This window comes from Onychostruthus taczanowskii, unplaced genomic scaffold (genome assembly GCF_017590055.1).
Source record: "Onychostruthus taczanowskii isolate IOZ18803 unplaced genomic scaffold, ASM1759005v1 scaffold55, whole genome shotgun sequence".
Classification (NCBI taxonomy): Eukaryota; Metazoa; Chordata; class Aves; order Passeriformes; family Passeridae; genus Onychostruthus; species Onychostruthus taczanowskii.
The window spans coordinates 380,089-397,349 of NW_024503124.1; the positions used below are offsets into that span (position 1 = coordinate 380,089).

A 17,261-nucleotide genomic window follows, 5' to 3' on the forward strand; every position below is an offset into this window, starting at 1 on the left:
CTTCTCACCTACTCTCTTCTACATGCCACCCCTCCTTTTGTTTTGTTTTTATAAGGCATTCCAAAAAATCAATAAGTAGATTAAATTGAGTTCCCAAGAGGACAGTCATGGCTGCACATTAGTCCACCTGCACCCCCGGACAGGAAGACCAGACAGAACCAAGAGACAAACCACTTAACAAGGATTTCTTTTGTGCTGTTCTGGTGATGAGTCTTTTCATCACAAAAGCTGAACATCAGGTTTGTAGCCCAGAACAACATTCAGCCAGGGCTTGGCATCAAACCTCAGCATAAAGCCGGGGCACAGAGTTTCACACTCTGGCTACAGAGATTTTTGAAGTCATTAAACAAAGTGGTTAACTACTACTGAATTTCACATTTTACTCATGATCACATGGTTTGTTATGAACACAACAAAGTTTCTGTTTACAAAGGATTGAAAATTGAAGGGTTCTCAGATTAGAACAGACAAGACAAAGCTTTGTTCAGTACCTGGCAATGCTATGGGAAGAGCACAGCTGGATATTTTCTTGCTTATATATGGAATTTTTTCCAGATCAGTATCCTCATATTTTCAGCTCTGATTTTTTTTTTTTTTTGTTGCTGGGTTTTGTTTTTATAAAAAGAGAATTTAAAATTTTTTGAAGTTTGTTATATTTCAGAATGAAGCCATAACACTGTTTTTGTGGGACAAGAAAGAGACAAGGCTTGCAGAAAAAAACCTATGAGATTGATCTCACATGTTTTTTTTTTTTTAGAACTGAAGAACAGGGCAAGTTGCTTCCAGTAATATGCTTTTATAGTTACATTTTATAACAATCTCATCTGCGGGCTAGCAAAATGCAAGTATCTTTAGGTATTCATTGATGCTTTAGAACAGTTCAAATTTAATAGACAGCAAACAGTGTTGGGATTCCAGTGCAGACACTCTGAAATTCTATTCTAACAGGACAAGTTTGATGGAATATTTAAAGTCAGCACTGATCTCTTCAGCCAATATGGACTTAGAATACAAACAGTTGGCATTTGAAGACAAATTTAAACATTTATGAATATCATGAATGCCTACAAAAACAATAAATTATTTTAAAATATCCATTCAATTATTCAGTACTGTTAAGGACTTTGCTTGTTTTTGTTTAATGCCAAGAGGACAGAGCAGAGGGCTCCTTTGCACTGGTGTTGGCAGGAGAGGATTGACTTCCCTTCCTTCCAGAGCATCCTGGCTTGAGAGAACATGAAGAGAAGACGTGGTGCAATGACATCACCTACGTCAGGATCGTACAGGTGCGTGCTGAACGGAAGCCTTTCCTGCATACACTTGTACTGCATGTGGATGTCACAAGACACTCGAGCAATAAGGGAGTGATTCATGCTGCAACCTCTGCTTGATTCACCCTGCAGAGACTCAGGAAAATGCTGAGTCTCATCATACTTACAGAATTTGGTGTGGCTTAGCTGATTACCCTGGGGCAAGACATACCCAAATTTAAAATTAAGTTAAAAAAAAAAATCCATCTTATCTCAAGAAACACTTCTCTTTTTATTTTTGTTGTTGTTTCCAGGAAATCATCTTTTTAAAATGCAAACCAAAAAAACCCCACCAAAAAACCCAAGCTCTGAAAGCAATTTTGATTTAAGCAGATGAAAATCTGACAGTGTCTTAGCTATGTTCCCTTTCTTTCTCCTCTAAGTAGCTCTGTAAGAAACTGATTTCTTACCACGATAACGTTTCCCTAGAGCACAACGGAGATTAACCCATCTCTTCATAAAGTAGGCAGTAATGTGCAAACTGTTGGCTGCAACATAAAACAAAGGGATAATATTAAGTGTGAGGGTATCTTGGGCATTCTGGTCTCAGTGTTGCACATCTGCTAAGACTGGATTGAGAAAAAGCAGCAGCAGCTCAACAATACAAAGGAAAAAGTAACTTTAATGGAATATTTTTCAAAAGAAACTGCCGCTCATACTGAAGTCTCAAGAAATTAGTGCCTGAAACAGAGCAAAAATCTAGACAAATGAACAACCACCAAGTTCTGTAACCGAACCACAGAAATTAAATTAATTAATTGATCAGAGGTGTCATTTGCTTAATAGTGTGGCGTCACGGTCACTTAATAGTGCGGTGTCATGCTTTGAAACACATTCCACAGGAACACTACAGATATCCATTTTCGTGACCGCCTTCTAGAGGAAGGTGACAGACCTGGTGAGGAAAAACAATACTACAAGGAAACCCAAGCATGAAAGGGCTCAGTTCTACAGTTCCATTTGAACGAGGTGAGACATGGCCACGTTTGAACTCCTCAGTAGGTACAGCAGCCCGAGCTGGCCTGGCTGACTCAGCAGGTACCTGTAACCTTCAGAGGTCTTTTCACTTTCTGTTCCCAAGAATGACAGAAATCGTTGTGCATTACCAGTGTAGGAAATGGACAGAACAGATTCTATTATGGCTGGGAAATTATTAGGACATCAGCTTTTACTTTTGTTCTACTTAAATTCCCAAATGACCCTGGTAAATCAGTTAGCACTTCATTCGTGAAGGTATTTAGCAACCCGACTCCCTCTGAAAGTGCACAACCTGACATCTGTGGCTCATCCTCCTCGGTCTCCCTGTGCACCTCCCTGAAATCAAACTGTGGAAGAGGGCTGGTGATATTTCCCCTAACTTGGATGGGGTTTGCAAGGCTTAAATTATTGATGCTTTGAAGACAGTCAGCTACCCTAGGTGCAATTAGCACAGATAAATCAGAATATTAAGTGCTATTGCTGTTTTTATAACCTAACCATTTAAAAAGAAGGGAAAGCTTGCTTGTTCCAGTCTCAATCCCTACAGAGCAAGTGCCAAGGCACGTTTTATTTCTAAGTACAAATGCACGTCCTCCTGAAGGGTCCCCCTCTCTCCTACTTCTACAAGATCTTCTGGAGCTCACCATCGAGTGCCCTTGAGCCTCAGCTCTCATTAACAACTGCAGTTATCAATCACAATCAATCCCTTTGAAATTTATCAGCCATCTTTTTTCCTTCCCCTCAGGAAGACACCCAAAATTTGACTTCCTTTTAGAGATCGAGTCAAGATGTGACAAGTTGAGCCATCCCTTAAAAATGATGAGCACCAGAGAAAAATTTGGATGCAATCCACCAGCTTTATTAACTGTTTACTTAAAAGAACAATTAAGGAAAATTACTTTTAGCTATTTCCAGTTTGGCATCTACAATTCTTTATCACTCCTAGTAGGCTTAGTCAAATCAAAGAATTTGCCCTGTATATAAATAAGTTATTAGTGTGATAACAACATATGCCACTGTGACCTTGGAAAGCTGAGAAAGTAGCATTCCTAAAAGTACAACTTGGAAAACAAATCTTCAGACAGTAAATATTAAAAGTTTTTCTTTCTGCCTCCATTTGTTGGCAACATTCCACACGTTTTGGGTTTTTTGTGAAAGGAATCTAAAACGAAAAAGTGTGAGTCTTTGTTTTTTACAGGAAAAGCAGGATGCTTCTCTCTTGAAATTCTTTTCTAGATCAGTGACATCTGTATCTGTTTGTTTTTCTTACTGTCCTGGTATTGTCTGAGAGGTTAAGTGTTTAATCACACGTGTTTGACTGAACAAAGTTCCAAATTCTCCTTAGAGGCTCTTGATTCAGCCAGCCACTGCTCTGTGGAAGAGAACACCTGCCTCAGATCTGACAAAATAAATAATTATGTAAGAGATCAAGACATCTCTACAAACTATTTTTGCAGCATCAGCTCAAGTCTGAAAGTCTTATAAAGCCTTCACAGGGAATTGCACCTGAGCTGATAAGCTCAGCCCAGAGGGACTAACACTAAAAAAATCATTTTAGTTTCCATGATTATTTAATAGTTTGATGAAAAGGCCTGAACAGATATTTGCTGCTAATTGTTGCTAAGCCTGAGAAAATATTAAGATGCACTACATTTAGCATATCTGCATTCTGAAAGTATCACACAGCTACACTCATTAAATGTTCTGAAACCCTCTTGCATGTGACATGTGATCTACTCTGTATCAGCTGCAATTTGAAAAACTCCCCGTTTTAAAGCTGTCAGAGTTACTGCAGAACTATAAAAATGGTGATATCCTCTTTCAGCTTCCCTCTGGGGAAATATTTTATCCAATTAACTATTCTGCTTCATGAAGAAAGAAACTTAAAAATAAGACCCACAAGAAAACTTTTTTCTGCAAGAAGCCCATGCGACTCGCAGCTTTTTAAGCTTTCTGCACAGTTACCCAGCATGAGTTTAAGTCTGTTCATGATCTGAGGGAAGAACAGACCAACCAATACGTACCAAATGCTCCATCACTAACTTCTTTTGAGCACAACACGGAAGTTTGAACCTCAAGCTACAGATAGTTTTTTCCAGTAATGTAGAAAGTTCACACATCCTGGGCTCAGCAAACCTAGTTGATCCCATCTTCGATTTCCTCTTCACAGACAAAGCTCCCTTTGTGGATTACCAGCGCACAGGCAGAAACAGAATTGTATTTAGTGACTTGAAGTTTTGGTTTTGTTTCAAAACTGGGCACTCTAAATCATCAGATCCAGGGTCCAAAAACAAAATGGAAAAACAAAACCAAACAAACAAATCAACCCCAAGGAAAGAAACGGACCCTGAAACCCAAAAGGAGACTGCACAGAAGTGGTTCTAGAAAAGCCACAGTCCAGTTTCAGCTGAAATAGGCTCAAGTGAGCCCTGCCTTTTAAGGGAACAGTAATTTGCCCTGCTTGCTGTACTGCAGAGTCCCACGGCACGGAGGGGAAGCGTCAGACACCAACCCTCCCGTAAGAGCACCCAGCAACACTTGTTTCCCCGAGGAGACGCAGGCAGGCTGCCCTGCGCTCCAGAAGGTGCCAAGAGGCGGCTGTGGTGCGGTGCAGCCCTGGGAAGCCCTCTCCCACGGCTCGGATGGACCATCCAGCTGGAGCCTGGGAAGATGCCTCTGAGCTGCTGAGCTACCTGCAGGTGTTCTCTCCCCAGCACCACCCGGCTCCGGCCTGGCTCCCTGCCTCACTCCAGGCTTGTCCAAAGCCCCAGCACACGCCTAAGGCCAACTGCCCCCAAAACATTTCCATTTCTCATCACACAGTGTTTTTGCATCATACCTATTTTCTCTCCCAGCCTAGACACTTCACATTTCTGAAAGGTTGTGGATTAGGACCGACTCTGCTTTTGGAAAGTAACAACAAAGTAAATCATTGCAGCACACGTATTAAAAATGTAAGAGGATAAATTTCTAATGTTACAATGTGAAAGCAAAAACATGGGTGCATTAGATTTTCTGAAACACTAAACTGTACATTAAAAAATCTACACTTAGCTCATGCTTGATTAATTTTTCCACACAGATTAGGCTATACCAGTAATAATGTTTACAGTATATAGAGCTTTTCATCTTCAAAGTGCTCTACAGACATATTATTACACTGCTTTTTAGCACTCATATTTCTCCACTTTAAATTATTCACCACAGAATCAAAAGTCCCAATTGTTTGTAAACAAAACAAAAAAGGGAACATTTCATTCTAAACCTACTGTTAACTGGGCAGCTTTCCTTCCCAAAAATGTCCAACTCCATACCAGGTGCTGCAGAGTAGGCTGCCATTTCTAATTTAGAAGAGATTGAAATGAAATATCAGCATTTAAGTTTAAAGCCAAGTCTAAGACAGGGACAGCAGATGCACGATATCACGTACAAAAAGCTGCTCAGATTTCCAAAGCCTTTTCTGGAATCCACTTGATATTTTTTTAAACAAGAAGCATCTTCTCCAAGTTCAAAGTTTTATACAGCAAAGAACAGGCTTCAAAACAACTGAAACGTGTCAGGATGACATCCATTCTTTCCACACAGTCTGCCTTCAGGTCAAAGAAGGTGGAAGAATCCTCCCTGCTCTCAGAACCTGGATAGCCTACTGTCCAAACAGACACAGCCCACTGTCCAAATCATTCAGAGTATGAGCCACAAACTGCAAAACTGGCCCGAGCCATTTTGAGAAATCCTACAGCAGGGTTGTAGGGCTCTCCTCCAGCAGGAGAGGTGTGGAATTCACTGCAAAATCAGAACTATCCTGGCCAAACTGGATCCAGGATAAGGCATTTCTCAGGCTGGCTGTTAGTGCTGTTGTGGAGGAAAGAATAAGGAAAAGCACATCTGAGACCATCTGGCTGCAAGATGAGTAATGCCTCTGATGGAGGTCCTGGGAACACACCAGCTCTGAAGGAAAAAAGACCATCTTCCCCTCACTAATACTTCAGGATGGAGAGGAAGGCTGATCCATTCCTGGAAAATCCATGCCCATCCATAATGTATGAGCAGTAACAGCCAGCAGCACCTGCCAAGGCATTCAAGCAGAGAGATGTAGAGCAATAGGTTAGATGGTCAGTGTACCTTTACCACAGACAACTGTTTTCCAACAGGACACAAGATTTCACTTCACCCTTTTGTTGATCTCAGACTCAATAACCACATTATTAATTGCACACGATGGGCACAAACTGAAAGCTATTTAGGAATGCTCCCTGTTTTGAACATCTAAACTGTATTCCAGAGAAAGCCACGTGCCTGGACTTCTTTAACCACTGGAATGAGCACAACAACCAAGAGAAAGGCTGAAAAAGGCATCTCTTGCTACCAGCCAAAAGGCAGAGGGAGCTGGAAGACAAACCCTGTGGTAAACATTGTCTGACAAGTCAGCAGCCCAGAGAAGCCCAAATGTCTTCCAAGTGCCTGGACTGCGATGGGGTTCAGTTCCACTGGCCAGTGCCACTTCTGCACATCAGGAGGAGTGCATCCCAGACTGGCCAGACACAGCTCCACCCAAACGGGCCAGCCACTCACATCACTGAACTCCCCACAGTGATTAAAGAAGGCAGCCTCTGGCTCAAATGAGACACAGGCACTGTGATGGACCCAAGTTTGACTCACAGCGCACTAGGGAATGTGTAATACAGCACATGCCTCTTTGACAAAGTATGTCCTTTCAGCCTGGCTCTGTGGTTTTTCCTTGAAGAAATCCATGAGCTGCAGGAAATTTTTTGATGCCATGAAGTACTTGAAATAGAGGATTTTGCATTTTAAGGGTGAGGACTCTACAAAATAAAGTTTCTTCAAGCACAAGAACATAACCAAAATGTGGAAATGAGCCTCTTGGAATTTATCAGACATGACTGGATCCCCTTAGTGTTCATTAGAACAGTAAAATCACTGGTGCCAATATTAGGATGCTGAAGGATTTTCAAATAACGTCAATCAAACCTTTCACAAGTCTCCAGGCACCATTTTTTTCCCCTGGCAAGAGGAAATAACTTGTGCAAAACTTTCACCCCCAAGAGGAAAGGGTTTTAACCCTAAAGCTCCTACAGCTGCCAAGACTTTCATCTTCCACCAATAACAAGGTCTCTAGGCAAGGGTCACTAGAAATGTCAGGAATATATCGTATCACAGGGCTACAACACCTCTGGGCTTGGTGAAAAAGACCACCACTGCCACTAGAGATATGATGGGAGAGAATGAGAGGGAAAGACCAACCTGGAGCAGATATATTAAGCAGAACTTAAAAAGTGGCTTAAACATGAAAACATCGTTTCTTCAAAGGTCTTGATATATAGCAAAAAAATATTCTTTTATTTAATTTTTTATTTTGAGGATTCCTGTTAGGATATCCCAGTGGAGCTAAGAGGTAGATGTTGATGGTCATAACTCCTTTCCTACCCTAACATCTAGAGGACACTTCAAAAGAACATGAGTTCTAAGAGACATGTGTGGACTTGAACCTGCAGTTTCATGCTGCTGTCTGAACAAAGCAAGCTGTGCCAGAGATTCACAGGTTTTTCTCTTTTCACACAATAGACTCTTGTTAGATTTGCAACAACTCAGAACAGAAGGAAATTCTGGGGCACAGCAAATAGGTGGAAAGTACCACAATAGAGTCTCCTGTATTTTCTCTTTTTAAATGCTGGCAAACAGACCCTAACTAAGTCAGCTGCTGAAAGGCTCTATTTCCAAAAATTCTGGATGCCCTTCAGTTTTCACGAGCTCTAATGCAAAGAGGATACCACTAAAAGAGACCAAGAACAACCATGATTGGGAGCATCTGCCCACTGCCACCAGCTCAGCTCTGGTTCTGGTGCAAGAGGGAGCTGGAGATTGCAAAATAATAAGTGGGTTTGTATAAAACCACTCATTTTAGCTCACTCAAGAACATGGTGTTATAAGGGACCACCTGAATGGCACAGCTCAGCAGCCTCCATTTCTGGCATCACCTTAACAGATGCCAAGTGCAAAAACCAGAAGTACACAGAACATCCTCTTCCTCAAAACTAAATAGCAAATTTAAGGTCTTTTATGCATAAGACAAACTCCACAATCCTCTATTTTGCCATGGCAAGAAAACAGCAGACAAAAGACAAGCACTGCCCATATCCTATGACTCATACATGTGCACATAAAAACCCCCCACAAAACTGTCTTAATTAAAGGAATAAGAGAAAGATACTCAGTAAACAAATACAAAACTGTCATCTACTATTCTTTCTAAAGAAAGTTCTGGCATTTAAACATGGATTAGTACAGTGAATATGGAGTACAGCTTCTCCCTGAATATGTGTAATTTGCTGTGCATTAGAACATCTCTGATCTGTCTGAAGTTGATGGATACATCAAGTTCCAAGTCCACAACACAGCCAAGATTACACTGAATTTTTTTCCTCCCATTTTCAAGAAGTCTTTATTATTTGCTACACGACTAAATTTTTATTTAATTATCTCTTTTTTTTTACTACATTAAGGCATGGGCCTTGCAAAGCTTTGTGGGGTTAGTTTTGTTTGTGGTATGCCACTGTGCCTTTGTAGTCCACAGAAATACTTCGTGTGTAGTAACCACAATATACCTGGTACTCAGTGGTGAATCAAACGCCCAGAACTGCTCTCACTAAACTACTAACGTAGAGAAAAGATGCATAATTTTAATCAGGAATTGGCCCTCCATCTCTATTTGGACAGATTCTCATAAAGCCTTATAAAAATTTTCCAAATATGAATAACCCCACAAAAATGTTTGCAATTTTAAAAGCTGTAATTTCTACCTTGGTCATATGATAATGAAACTTAAGAACAAAGGAGAGTATTATTGTGTAATATGGTAGCATGGAAAGTTTAAAAGAAATTCCTCCTGATATTTAACAGTGAAATTATACCCCCAATTACTTCCAGTTAAAACGAAAATAAAAAGGACTTCAGTGCTCAATACATAGCTGCAACGACTTTTTTTTTCTTAAATTACCATGATGATTTCTCTTCTGCTAGTGATTGCTTGCAGACTTTTACTGAGGCTTTTAGGTAAGGCAAGGGTTAAAGATGTATAAAAGAGATTTTCTCACAGTTTAGAGAGAGCAAAACAACACATTTAGGAAGCCAGACAGCTAAAAGGTCAAAGCGTTACACTTCCAGGTCAAACTTCTGGTTGCAATTAAGTAAATTCCTCTGAACATTTCTAGGGAATTCACATTTCTTTTAGGTTTTATTTCAAATCCCTATTCTTTCTTGCTAACATTTTAACCAAAACAATATTGCTCTCTTTAGAAACATTTAATAAAGACCACTTTGTTTTTTAAAAGGAACCCAACAGTGAATTTCAAGATAAGAATCAATCCTTTTTTTTTTTTTAATCTCATTTAATGTACAGTTGAACTAAAGGCAAAGGAGGCTATTAAACCTGGTTAACTTTTAGAATCAAAACATTTCAACCAAAACAGTGAGCACTCAAAAACCCCCAAACTATGTAGTGCTAGTGCCCAGTGCTAAAGCAGGTCCCTGAGCTGGACACTGGGAATCCATCCTCTGTATTCCTGATTCCAAGGGACTGGAGCTGCTGGGAAACCTACAGAGAGCACACAGGATGAGCACCTCCAAGAGGGAAAGATGTGGCAAAGAAGGGTAAGGCAGTCAAGTAAGAAACAGTGCTTAGGGACAGATTTTCAAATTGCCTTCATGTGCCCTCCAAAAATGCTGAATTCCCACTTGGAACAAGCATGCCAAGGGCTCTTTCCAAGGGTACGTTCCCTGGCCTAGATGAGAGTCACTTTGATATTCTCAGGTGAGTATCAAATCAGAAATTAAAGGTGGGGTTCATCTTGCCTAACTTGAAACACCTGCATCAAACTAGTACCCTAAACTTCATTTTTAACTGATAGAGATAAATTACCTATTAACTTCCAGCCAACTCTGAGAAACTGAGACACACCACTCCACTTTGTAAAGACACATGATTAATGGATGCTGATTTTCTGCCTAACTATAGAAAGAAAACTCCAAAGATAAACTTTAAATTTGCATAAATATATGTGTCATTGCATAAACTGTAGCACTAACAGCAAAATCACTCTGCAGAAATATTTGGACGATAAAGGAAGACCTTTATAGCTCATATAGATATGTAAGAGAGTAGCTGTTTGTGCATGCAAACACATTTCTTTTACACACACACATAACTAGGACTCATTTCCATACTATTTTTTCTTTTCATTAAATGAAAAAAAAATCATATGGGAAAAAGAGACAAACAAATGGAAATAAGATGAAAGCACGAGAAAGTGATACAATGCATTAATGCAGAGAGTATTTTAAGGCTAGAGATCAAGACTGTTTTCCAAACCAACACCAAATTCTTCCTTTTCACAAGAATACACCAAATTAAAGAACTGTCCTGTTGCTTTTTTCGACCCAGTACTACCTATATAAAACACTTTATTAAGGACATCTTTAAAGTAAGTGCAACACTTCATTTCATACCCGAGACCATAAATAATGTCATGAGGAGCTGCCACCGGGGAAGAAGCAAAATATGGAGAACGCATTCAACCCAGCTGGTGCTGCAGCTGCAAATGTCCCATGTAAGACAGGGACAGCCATTGCTGAGCCTCTGCCACTATCAGTGTCACCACAGAGGATCCTTCCCCAGACAGATGCTTCAGTGCAGGCAGTGCAGCAGCTCCTCACAGCCTCTGACCCCCACTGACTCTGACTGCTCTCAGTTTCAGAGGGGCACAATGGTAAGAAGGCCACACAGGAGAAGACCAAAGGTCCCTACAGCCAAACACCTACAAGGGGAACCTAAAATACAAGGGCCAAGTGCACGTGGTTACCTCCCTGATACTCTGCCAGGCTCCAAGCCCTCTCAGCTCAGGCCTTCAGAGCACCACAGGAGAGTCTGTCCCCTCCCTGGAATACTCTCCCATGCTGCTGTGGATGCAGCAAAAGCCTTTATCATATCTGTTATCCTTTGGCAAAGATCTCCACAGCTCTCCTAACTACCAAAGCATTTCCATTCATTTGATACGCCCTTGTTCTCAAACTGGAAGAGGGCAAGACAAGAAATGATTTCATAGATCTTGATTGTATTCCCCATAATTGATATATTTTCCAGGCTGAAGAGTCCAGGCACATGTAACTGTTGCCTGTATTGCATTTCTTCACCTTAGACCATCTCTGTTGCCCTTGGCATTCTGCCCTATTCTACTGTATTACAGTCCAAGGTAAGACAGGGAAAAAAAAAAAATCACAAAAAAAGAAAACACCCAAAGAGTTGCCCTATTCTATTGTATTACAGTCTAAGGAAAGACAGGGAAAAAAAAAAATCACAAAAAAAGAAAACACCCAAAGAGTGTGTAAATACAGACATTTCTTTTGTTCTTGTCAAATGCCCATTACCCTGAGAAATGAACAAAATGACAAAAAAAAAGAATTCAGATATGTAACCTTGATCTCTAGAAGAAGAATGCTTTGGTTAAAAAAAGATACCCTTATTCCCCATTATCTGGCTGTAAAAAACAGGGAAGGGAAGCAATCTAAAGCCAAACCAGGAAATATTAAGTACAAGATACAATCTAAACATTTTTCATAAGTTATTGCATAAGTTACTGCATATTTCACGGCAGAGCTCTGTTGTCACAGACAGATGAATGCAAGTTTAAAGTTCACACAGATCTGCAGGACTTGGCCACAAATCATAAATGAGTCCATTGCAGAGAAGCTGCAATGCAATTCTTTCGAGAGACAGCTATTGCAATGTGCAACTCCAAAGCTCAAAGTTCATAGGACAGACTCCTCCCCAGACCCCTGTGGCAGCACCCATCGAAGTGTTGTAGAGCTGCTGTTCAAGCAAGGCCAGTGAAGAGATTCTGGTTCAAACCCAACCAAAGAGTTTCACAGCAGAGGAGCGCGAGTGAACAGCTGGGAGGGTGGGAATAAATCAGATTTGCTGTTACAGGATTACAGTGTGGGACATACCCTACAAGCATTTCCCACAATTCATGTCCTACAGCAATAGCGAACACTCCTAAAGCAAACTGGGGCAGTCTGAAAAGGGTGTTTCCCTTAAAAACATCATAATGTTCAAATTAAAATGCAAGGCCAAAAGAGTTTGGAATATTTACCATCATGATTTATTGTATACTGTGCTTGCAGGAGCCAAGAAAATTGTTTCATAAGCAAGAGAAATGTATTTTCTTATGAAATTGCATCTTATGTGTTTTTCTTTATACTAAATAAGACATGAACTTTGACTCCAGATCTTTGTAAGATTGAACTACTCATAACAGCTCTTGTACCTTTTCTCATTTTAGTAAGCTTGTCAGAAGTTAATGTCAGAGTTTCAAGTCTGAGACTTCTACCTGTTAATTAAGTGCAGCCACATTCACAAAAATCAACTGGGTGAAAAGATGGACTCAGGAAACATGATCATATTGAGCCCCATTTCATGAGAGAAGAAAGCTAAAAATATATTAAAAAGTACACAGAGTCCCAAGGAAAGCAGATAAAATCAAGCTGGGAGCTCACTGTGCCATGTGACAGCATGCTCTCTAATTATTTTCACTGTAGAAGAGACTGTACAATGAAAAGATCTGAAATCAGAGCAAAAATGTCCCACCCTCAAGCCAAGAAAAACAGCAAGGATGCTAGGGAAGGAATGAGAGTAGGTCTGAAAATTACTTGTAGTAAAAACATAGTTAACTTCTTCCTCCCTCAAGAGAGGGAAGAAGGTCAGTTTACAATGTACCTTCTTCCTTCCTTCCATTTCTAACATTGACATTTCTATCAGCCACATTTTTTTTTCACTTCTCCTTATTGTTTCCTCTGAGCCCATGTAAACCTTACCTTCTTCCTTATTGTTTTCAGTTCTCCCTTTGGCATTTCTCCTGTATTTAATATCTCTACTCAGACCTCTGTAGTCTCCTCTTAATTCTCACTGCTCTTGATCAAAACCAGACATTTTCTGTGGAACATGAAACTTCAAATAATGCAGTCAAAGCCATACCTGGCCGATGCCCTTCTTGCCTGAATTTGGCCATGCAGATTGGATGCAGGCAAAATTCAGCCTTTGAAAATCCACCCCATTTTAAATTTCTCTTTAAAAAAATAAAATAAACCAAAGTCAAACACATTTGGATATTAATTAAACACAAGAAACAGAGTTTATACCAAAGCCTATGTCCAAAGACTAAATTAAAGCTTACTTTGGCAAATTGTTCATACTGGCCATTTGGGAAGGGTGTGGAAATTGTTCAGACAGAAGGAAGAATAGGAAGAACTTGCTTGTCTTGGCTACTTTCTCTCATTTTTCCATTCTTTCCTTCTTTTTTCTTCTCCTGCGTGTAACACCCACAGATTTCCTAATGAGCTGGTATGCGACCCACCACACACTGCAGTGTGGGTGTAACTCAAATGAAAAAGAAATGTAAATTAACAAGTAACTTGCATGGATACTTACATTAAGCGTCACAAAAAATGAAAGGTAGTGTCAGTATTAGTATTAAACATAATATAATGTTAGTACTAAAAAGAAGCTGTGAGAGGTGAAAATTTTCTCTTCAGATTGTTGTAAGTAGTAAGGAAGTAGAAGACTTAAGTCTAAGGTAGCTTGGCTTCTAGCTCTGAAATGAAACCTAATACAACATGCCTTGACATTAAAGGTAGTCTAAAATCTTATCAATACTGGTCTAATAATTCTCTTTTCAAGAAATGTTGAATACATCCTGCAGTGTGTACAGCAAACTAGCTAAAATTGACTTGAAAAGATGCAACTACAGCCAGGGGTTGACTGCTGACCTGGGACACTGCAAAGAGTAAGCAAGCAGTTAATAATCCTCTGTAGGTACACACCTCCTTGCAAGAGCAGGGGGTTTACAGCAGTGCAACTCCACGCAGACTTGAATAACTTGGAGCAGAAGAAAGCACACAGAGCTTGAAGAACTCAGAAAGTCTTCCTAAGCTCCCAAGGCAACAAGAGCTGCAGCTGAAGCCTTTTCCCACAGCACCTCCGTGGAGCACTCCTTCGTGTGGTACAGACCCTGCCAGCCAAGCGCTTCATCTGTGTGCCCAACACAAAGCCACCCCTGCAGCCCCAAACGGAGCTGTGATCCCGGAGAGGAGGCACAGCACAAGAGGGAGCTGCTGCAGCCCCTGGCCCTGGGGCTCACCTGGAAGGGTCAGTCCTTAGAGGCAGGGCCCGTTGCCCCAGTGAACACCCACCTATTCTGTTATTTCCTTCCCAGGTAAGAACAGACTCCAAGGGAACTTGAAGAAACTTGATTCTTGGGCTTGAACAAAGCACTCCTTTCTCACAAATTACAGCCTTGAGCAAAGCAGGCTGAGAGAAAAAGAAAGAGTTGGCTTTGGAAGTGAAGCTGAACATGAATGTTCGTTATCACAGCCTGTTTTCTTCCTTTAGTTCTTTATTGTTAATTAATGACGGTGAGATTAACTGCAGAAAACTGATGGAACAGTCATTCTGCCTCATCCAAAGTAAATATCCTTTAATCCAACACTGTCACTGATATTACTGATGACCTCCTCAAATGCATATCCCTAAGTTTTTAATTTTCAGGAAACAAGGGGAAGAGTCAAGCAGAAGATCAGCTCCCAACCCTGGGATAGCACACCAGTATTTTTACTGAGAAGTTCATGATATGAAAGGAAAAAGAAGATCCTAAATTCTAACAAACACACTTAAATCAGTGCTGTATCTACGCACGTATATAAAAACAACTATTATGTCTGGCAATTTTACCTTATAAAATCATAATTTTTTCGAAACCTACTTTTTATTTGGGCAGGAAAATTTAAAAATAAATAATAAAAAACATCCCTTCATAAAAGAAAACACAGAAAAAACCCCAACAGATCTTAGAAATTCTGATCCCACCATCCATAATGCTCACTCACAATCAGAAAAGTACAGGGGTCTGAAAGTCCATGTGCTTCACAAACAATAATAATATTTTAAAGGGATAAAATGTAGTTACAACTTGCAAGGAAGAAAAGGGTTTGGAAATTTTTAGTGGCCTGAAGCACCTCTTGCTTATGTGGCATTGTGTTCTTGAGAGGTGGCAAAAAGCCCATGTCATGCCAGAAGAACCTGGCCCCCAGATATGCCTAAAATTTTGCAATATTAAGGCAACCACACAGTATGTAACCTGTGTTTTATCATTATTATTGACAATAGCATGTAAAGCTGTAACCACCAATCAGCATTCCATAGGAATACACCTTTTCAACAATGGAAAGCATTTTAAGAGGCAAAGAACTTGTTCCCAAATGAAACTGTTCATATAATAGATGTTGGATTGTAAAATTTATGAGCACAGTGATGATCCAGTGTAAGTATGTAATCACATGCATTGCATGGCCAGCACAGAGCTTTACTACTGCAGCCCCTCTTTTCTGAGAAAAGTTTGTAACCTGCTCAAGGCTAGTAACAAACACCAGTAATTTTTTCCTAAGAGCTATTTAAAGATCAATTGCTGGTATAAGACCAACAGATAAGCCTAACAATTGTAAACTCCAGCATTATGCTAACAGTGAAACGGTGTTTAACAAAAACTGGCAGCCATTTAGCCCCAAAGCTGATCTAGCAGTCAGGCCCAAGCCAAACTGATCAGGATCTCTAGTTTAAAGTGTGGCTGTACTGAAATGGCACCTGCTGGCCTCAACACCCTCACACACACAAAAAATTAGTTCCAAATGGGTGAAGGCTCTTAATCTCTGTACTCCCAAGGTCATGGGTGCTGCTGCCAGGCCTGCAGTAGCACTGGTGAAATGACAAACGCCATTTACCACATCACACCAACTTTTTAAGACTGAACAGACTGCCAAAAGTAAAAGGAGAAGATATTATTTCTGTACTTAAAAATTCTACACTAAATGGGTGAGTGGAAAAGAGATTTAACTAACCAGCAAGATTTTAACCAATTTTGCAGGACCAAGGGTTGTATAAGTAATTTTTTTTTAGTTCTAATGATAGGCTCTCAGACTAATAGTACAGCATTGTGTTCACTTTTAAGCAACACAGAAAATTAAAATCAATCAAAATCCACTTAATTTTTTCACTAACATAGCTGAAGTAATTCCAGACCAAAACATCAACTATTTCAGGCCTTGCTGATGGCGAATTTCCCACAGAAAAAATAAAGAACAGTATTTTCCATGGCACTTTCTTGCACACTAAGTGAAATAATTTCTTTTACCAGTAAGAAACAAAGGCCCAGATGATCCCTGTTCCGTGGGCTTCCACTGACCACGCTGTTTAGGTGCCTCCAAGTAGTGTTTGACCCTTGAAGCAACAACTTCTTCCAGCAGCTTGCAGACCTCCTGAAAGAGAAACCACTGGCCTGGTTTGATCTAAATTTACAGAAATGCCCACAGGCACACAGCAGAAACCAATACAAAATTATTCCCTCTCCCATTAAAAGGAAAAACTTTGACAGGAGAAGCACATGAATTAGGAAATGGATGGGAACAAGGACGGGAATCAAACAATTTTTCTAAAGAACAAAAGAGGAAGTATATTATGAAATTCTTACTTGGCAGATGAAATATATTATATTACAATACTAACATTTTAAAATCAGAAATTAGTTTCATATGCATGCAAAGTAGGAAAAAATACATGTTAAAAATGTATCACAATATTAGGTATTTAAGCAAAATTTTAGTAAAAATCCTCTCAGGAACTGTCAACACACTATTTCCGTGTAACAATTCTTATAAACCACAACAGATATTTTGCTCCAATTCTGAGTAATTTGGGGGGGACAGGGCGCTGGGTAAGACTGAGCAAATTAGGTCACAGCAACTCAACTGCTCTAATGAATTTAGATTTTTCTGCCCCTAAACATAACTGTTCATATCTTTCATACTTTCTTCAACAAAGCACAATAAAACCACATACAACTCAGGAAGAAC

At 40.0% G+C, this 17,261-nt stretch overlaps 1 protein-coding gene across 4 annotated transcripts in view; it reads right to left on the reverse strand.

Annotated features, from left to right (window-relative positions):
• LOC121342597 (SLX4 interacting protein) overlaps nt 1–17,261 on the reverse strand; it is a 69,028-nt gene that overhangs the window by 15,211 nt on the left and 36,556 nt on the right. For 2 of the 4 annotated variants that reach the window (XM_041417135.1, XM_041417134.1), the window contains exons 5-6: nt 16,544–16,682; nt 1,721–1,798 (exon numbers count right to left, since the gene is read on the reverse strand). In XM_041417135.1, the coding sequence (XP_041273069.1) occupies nt 1,721–1,798; nt 16,544–16,682 (217 nt within the window). The remainder of the gene's footprint in view (nt 1–1,720; nt 1,799–16,543; nt 16,683–17,261) is intronic. The other 2 variants (XM_041417137.1, XM_041417136.1) reach the window with 1 other exon arrangement.